At 59.3% G+C, this 6781-nt stretch overlaps 1 protein-coding gene across 1 annotated transcript; it reads left to right on the top strand.

Annotated features, from left to right (window-relative positions):
- The first annotated feature begins 1529 nt into the window (after positions 1-1529).
- SP9 (Sp9 transcription factor) lies at positions 1530-3672 on the top strand. The gene is made up of 2 exons (XM_056349943.1): positions 1530-1550; positions 2320-3672. Exons 1-2 carry the CDS (start codon positions 1530-1532, stop codon positions 3670-3672), a joined length of 1374 nt encoding a protein of 457 aa, XP_056205918.1.
- Positions 3673-6781: the final 3109 nt, after the last annotated feature.

Raw genomic sequence — 6781 nt, 5'->3', positions numbered from 1 at the left:
AGTTTCTCCATCTTGCTCCTTAGCGATGCCTATTCTGCATCTGCTAGGAGGTTTTGCACCGGATGGCTGAGGCGGCACCGAGGAGAAGGAAATACTGACTCAAATGCAGAGCAAGCACCCGGCGTTGCTTGAACGCACTCGTATTTCTGGCTCAGAACTGTACCCAGCTGCGCTGGGGACGGCAGAAGCGGAGGGGAAAGCTCCTGTTCCCAGCCTCACAGAGACGATCGCAATGATGAAAAGTTGCACGCCTATTGATCTTCCGAGGACCCAGTGCGGGCAAGTTCTGGCCAATTACTTAAGAAGCCTCGAATAATTACAAATCAAAGGGACTAGCTTGCAAGACACTGAGGAGTCGAGGTTTGGACTTACATTTCGCACATGCAGAGAGCAGGTAAAGTCTCTGTCGCTCACTGGGCGTGTGGAGTGTGCACAGTGCAGAGGCCACAGGCAAGTGCTGGGGAGGCTCGTTCCAGCAGCGCCCGAGCCCTGCTCGGAGGGAGCAAAGCCTTCTGCCGTTAGCAGCACTGTTTCCGCGCGGGTACATGAGGCTTGGAAAACGTGCTGCCGGCCGCGAATGTGACTTTCAAACTGTTTTGCTGGGGGATTGCTCTGCAAAATAAACCCCTCTGTCTTAAGCGACAGGGTGTCATAAGCCCCTCGTCCCCCCTCCCGTCCCGGTACGAGAGCAAAGGGATGTCTGACAGTTCCCTGCCTTCGGATATTTTTTTTTTTTTTGACGCTTTGTATGTAACTAAAAAACCTCTTCCGTTCCTTTAGCAAAGAACGTAAGGAATGCGTTGTGCGCGCGACCACATCTAGCATTTAGCAAAGCAGAACCAAAAAAAATCAACGTGTTTTCATAAAATGTCACGAGGCGCGGTTAGGTTATTTGTATCCAGAACGGGGAGCCGCTGCCCGAGGGCCTGTGAAGGAAGAAGGGCCTGTTGAACAGGCAGGCGCGGCGCAGGTACCCGGTAGGGAGGCTGGCGGGTGCCCGTAGGGCAGCAGGGCTCTGACACCGCCCGCACCATTCGCAGGCGGCGGCGGGCGTGACACCGGCCCTCCGCCCACGCTGGCCCCGCTCCCGGCTCCTGCCCTCTGCGGCTCTCCCCGGTCCTCCCGCGGCCGGCCGGTGCCGGGGCAAGTGTCACCCGGGCCGCACGTCCCCCGCCTTCTGCCGGCGGGAGTCGCAACCCGGCGGGCAGCCGGGGCTTGTAGTTAATTGCGGCGCGGTCGCCGCAGTCCGGAGCGGGGAGTTTTCTCCCCGCGCGCTGACTGGCACGCGCCCCGAGTCCCGGCGCCGGCACCTCCGCGCAGCCTGATTGGCTGCCGGGCCGCTCCGGCCCGCTCCGCCCGCGCCCTCATTGGGCGAGCGCCGCCGCCAGCGGTACTTCAAAGCGGGCGCTGCCCGCACTTAGGCAGAGTTTAGCCCCGCCGCGCCGGAGTGTCCTTAGTGCCGCCGGGCAGCGCGGGGCGCACACCGAGCGCCGTCCCCTCCGCCCCTCCGCCCAGCCCAGGGACGTGCTATGGCTACGTCTATCCTCGGGGTAAGTCGGCACCGCGCGCTGCCCGCGGCTTCCCGGCGGCGGCTTCGCTGCCCGCTGGAGGAACTGTTGCTGCTGTCTGTCGCTGCCGCCACCGCCGCGTCGCGGCTGCCCCTCGTGCAAATCGCGCTGACCCGCGGGCGGGAGGTAACCCCGGCCCGCCTCGGGGACCCACCGCGGGTTTCCCATCGGGGCGTTTGCAAAGAGTTTTAGCCCGAGAAGTCGCTCGGACGGAGAGGAGTCGGGCCCTCGTGCTCGCTTTTGTTTTCCGATTTTTATTTACGTTGTCGTTTGTTTCCAAACCCTTAAGTGCCGCGCTAAATTTCCGAAGGTTGTTGCTGGCTCGGCTCGGCGAGTGGCGCCGGTCGGGAGGCTCCGCGCCCCGCTTGCCTTTCTGCCACCTCCCTTCGCCGCCGCGCCCGCTCGGTGGCTCGAGGAGACGCCGCGTCTCGCTCCCAGGGGACCGCCGGTGGCCGGCGGCGGGCTCCGGCAGCCCGGCGCTGCGCGGGGCGTCCCGGGCCGCCCCCTCGGAACACGCGTGTCTGCCCGTGCCCGCCGGGATCCGCTTCCCACGTAAGTCCCTCGGGGGTCGAAACCGGTCCCCGGCGGAGAACGAGACGCGCCGACCGGCAGGGCTGGAGCCTTCCTCCAGAATAAGGGGGAAACTTTTCCGCGGTGCCGCTCGTCTCGCCGCCGTTCCGGCCGCGTCCCCGCGGGAGCCCGGCGAGGCGGCAGGGGTGAGGCTGACGGGCCGGCTTTGTCTCTCCCGCAGGAAGAGCCGAGATTTGGAACGACTCCGCTGGCCATGCTGGCCGCCACCTGCAACAAGATCGGCAACACCAGCCCGCTGACCACCCTGCCCGAGTCCAGCGCCTTCGCCAAGGGGGGCTTCCACCCCTGGAAACGCTCCACCTCCAGCTGCAACCTGGGCTCCAGCCTCTCGGGCTTCACGGTGGCCACGAGCAGGGGCTCTAGCGGACTGGCCAGCGGCACGGGCACCGCCAACAGCGCCTTCTGCCTGGCCTCCACCTCGCCCACCTCGTCGGCCTTCAGCAGCGACTACGGCGGCCTCTTCTCCAACTCGGCGGCGGCGGGCGTATCCCCGCAGGAGCCCGGCGGGCAGTCGGCCTTCATCTCCAAAGTGCACAGCTCGGCGGCCGAGAGCCTCTACCCGCGGGTGGGCATGGCGCACCCCTACGAGTCCTGGTACAAGTCGGGCTTCCACTCCACGCTCTCGGCGGGCGAGGTGGCCAACGGTGCGGCCTCCTCCTGGTGGGACGTGCACACCAACCCGGGCTCCTGGCTGGAGGTGCAGAACCCGGCGGGGGGGCTGCAGAGCTCGCTGCACTCGGGCGCCCCCCAGGCCTCGCTGCACTCCCAGCTGGGCACCTACAACCCCGACTTCAGCTCCCTCACCCACTCCGCCTTCAGCTCCACCGGCCTGGGCTCCACGGCCGCCTCGCACCTGCTCTCCACCAGCCAGCACCTGCTCACCCAGGAGGGCTTCAAGCCCGTGTTGCCCTCCTACACGGACTCCAGCGCGGCGGTGGCGGCGGCCAGCGCCATGATCTCGGGCGCCGCCGCCGCCGCCGCCGGGGGCGGCTCGGCCCGCTCCGCCCGCCGCTACTCGGGCCGCGCCACCTGCGACTGCCCCAACTGCCAGGAGGCCGAGCGGCTGGGGCCGGCGGGGGCCAGCCTGCGGCGCAAGGGGCTGCACAGCTGCCACATCCCCGGCTGCGGCAAGGTGTACGGCAAGACCTCGCACCTGAAGGCGCACCTGCGCTGGCACACGGGCGAGCGGCCCTTCGTCTGCAACTGGCTCTTCTGCGGCAAGCGCTTCACCCGCTCCGACGAGCTGCAGCGGCACCTGCGGACTCACACGGGCGAGAAGCGCTTCGCCTGCCCCGTCTGCAACAAGCGCTTCATGCGCAGCGACCACCTGAGCAAACACATCAAAACGCACAACGGGGGCGGCGGGGGCAAAAAGGGCAGCGACAGCGACACGGACGCCAGCAACCTGGAGACGCCGCGCTCCGAGTCCCCCGACCTCATCCTGCACGAGGGGGTGGGCGCCGCCGCCCGCGGACCGGGCAAGGAACCTACCGCGGGGCCCGGCGACTCCTAGGGGCAGCGCCGGGCAGCCCCCGCGGAGCCGCCGGGGGAGCCCCCGGGGAGCCGCCCGGACTCTGCCCCGCGCCGGCCGGAGGGACGCCAGCCGCCCTGCCGGGGCCCGGGGCCTGGGGCAGCGGGCGGGCGGCGGGGCCGGAGAGGCGCGCCCCCCCCCACCCCCCACCCCCGCTCCGTCCCGCCCGGCGGCCAGTAGGTACCGAGTGACACTTTCTTCCGTTTCCTTTTTCTCTTCTCTTTCTGTTGGAAGGAAAGCATCCTAAGAGAGGCTGAAGGTGAGAAATCAAACTGCAAGTCCGAGGCGGTTCCTCTGTATCTCATAAACATCTGTATAAATAGGGTTCAAAAAAGAAAAAAGAAAAAAAAACAGATCGTGTTCGCTTATTTTTTCTGTAAATGTTGATCTGATAGGGGGTTTGGGGATTTACTTTACTTTTTTTTTATTGGTGAATTCCTGAAATTCAGGGAGACTTTGGGGGTTTGGTTTTGGTTTTTTGTTTTTGGGGTTTTTTAAATTTTATTTTAAATTTCTGATGCACTTTGTGGAAGTCAGTATATATGTAAAAGATATTTAAAATGTTGAGTTAACATTTCACTCAAACACACGTAAGTTAAGGTCTCTTAAAGAAATTAAATGCGTTTATCTGTATGGAAAAAAAATCTTGACATATTTTCATTTTGGTATTATTAAAGGACTCTGAACAATATACTCACGGGTTTGTTCTTCTTCGTGCCCCCTCCTTATCCCCCACCCAGCCCTCGCAGGGGTCAGGGTTTAGTGGGAGCTCTCGCACCCCCTCCCTGTCCCCCTTACAGTGACCGTCATTAAAAATACGGCCGGGAGGGAAGGAACCGGCCCTGGGCCAGGAACGCTTGAAGTGCTCTGGCCGCTCTTTTCAAACGCCTTAGTTTTGATTTTGGGTTTCTTTTTTTTGTTGTGGTTTTCTGTTGTTTGTTTGAGGTTTTGTTTGGTGGGGTTTTTTTTGTTGTTGTTGGGTTTTTTTTAATTTTTTTTTAAGGAATATAAACAGAGTCGGAACCCTGCGACAGCAGCTGGGAACCACACCGAGCCCTAAGAGCCTTTGGCGAAACCAGCACCGAACTGTGCTGAGAAACTATTTATTTAATTTAAAAAGCCTTTAGTGCCACAAGGCTGCCTAGGTTGGGAGGTGATCTCGGGGGAATAAATCGCTAGAGTCAATACTCCGGAAAAGACATTTCATGCCTAAATGAAAATCTTGTTAAATGTTATTAATTTTGACTTAGAGCACACAGCAGCCCCCTGTGCCTTGTATTCCCTTATTAGGGATTCATGTCTTATCAAATATCTAATTAATCTCCTAGACATCATTTGTTCTGGCCAACTTTATCTCAGCTGGTCCACGGGGAAAACTCCGAATATTCTCGGTGACAAAGCTCCCTTGAAGATCCTTTTAATTGTCCAAATTAACTGCACCAAATTTGCATGTCAAACGGTAAAGGGCAACCTGAGATAAAATGTAAACGTTTTAAAAGCCCCAAACTAAGCACTTGATTTGATAACTAGGCTTTTTAATGTTATGGAAGACAACTGCTCCTTTCCTTTTCAAAGACAGTTGATCTATGCAAATAGTGAATTGGAAATGCTTATGTCCCCATGCAGTCAAATGGTCCTTGCATGTTATTTGAATATCAGTGGCTCTGCTATTGAAAAGGTTCAAGGATGCTCTCTGACTTCTTTGTGATTACTCAGTGCAGCGTCTTATTCTGAAGAAAAAAACCTCAGGAATAATTAAAGGCTGGGCTAAGGCCTGGGAACACATTTGGGACAGGAATCTCATTTAGACAGGCTCTTTCAAAATAAGGCACAGTTAAATTGACCAGAAGGCAATTATTGAAATGAAAATTATTTTCACTCCCTTTGTCTCCTGACCACCAACCTAACAGCCACAGTATTTTTTTAAAGGCAAATTGTTAAATGAGATAATTGTGTTATTAAAAAAAAAAGGGGGGGGGGGAAGGGGTGAGAAGGAGGGAAAAAAAAAAAAAAAGTTAATTTAATCTGCCCGGTACAGATTGGAGGAATACAAATATTTTAATCCTCCGTAAAACAGGGAATGCAAATAGCATCGGGAAACGGATTCTGCTGTCGGCCACCAACTGGAATAAAGACGTTGCGTTAAAGAAAATACATCTGCCGTGAATACTAATAACCGCGTCCCACCTCCTCCGCGCCACTGTTGCACAAAAGCGACCGGGGCAGCGCCGGCACCGCCTCTGCCCCGGGGCTCCCGGCGGGTCGGGGGCGGCGGGCATCCGGGAGCTGCCCCTCGCATCTGCCCGCTGGCGGCACCCTCCCCGAGAGCCGCTCCGGAATTTTTCTGGCCGAAAGCATCCCGGCCAGGTCCCTTTCCTGCCGCCCCCGTCCCGCGGCCGCCGGGTGCCGGCGGGTTTCCCGGCGGGCCGGGCAGGGGGCTGCTCGGGCAGAGCGGCCGGGCGGCAGCGGGCAGCGCGGCTCTCCCCTCCCTGCGGGCGGCGGTGGGGCGGCGGAGGAATGCACCCGCGCGGGGTGCTGGGCAGGAGTCAGCTTTGTTTTCGATTTATAATAAAACACATCAAAGGACGCCATCCAGGTCCAGTTTCTGCCAGGCCGGGGTTACAATTCTCAGCTCACTGATCAAGGACCTCTTTGCATTGCCTTTGCCCCTTCGGGTCAGAAAACGTCCATCACTTGCAGACTCCCCAGAAACGAAGAAGGGAGCAGCTCCGGGCCGCAGCGCCGGTTCGTTTAACCGGGAAAATAGAAAGCATGTCACCTTTTTAAAAATAAACGACACCATTCTTTCGTACATGTTGGCGATAATTATGTGGTCTGGTGAAACTTCTACACAAAGAGAAACTAAAGACCAGACGGCATGAGTACCGAAAACTAAACCTGATTTCTCTCATTGAGCCCGTAGTTCAGCAGCACCCCCTTAGCGGGAAGGCGCTAACCCGAGGGGGCTGGGCAGCCGGGCCCCCGCCGCCCCGGCCCCGCTCGCCCGGCCCCAGCCGCACACACCGCGCTCCGCCGCTGTCCTGGCCCCGCTCCGCCGGCCCGGTGCGGCGCGGCGGAAAACCAGCCGAAG

Source organism: Falco biarmicus, chromosome 8, assembly GCF_023638135.1.
Source record: "Falco biarmicus isolate bFalBia1 chromosome 8, bFalBia1.pri, whole genome shotgun sequence".
NCBI classification, from domain to species: Eukaryota; Metazoa; Chordata; class Aves; order Falconiformes; family Falconidae; genus Falco; species Falco biarmicus.
The sequence above is the reverse complement of the archived record's forward strand: the minus strand, read 5'-3'. Positions and strand labels throughout refer to the sequence as shown.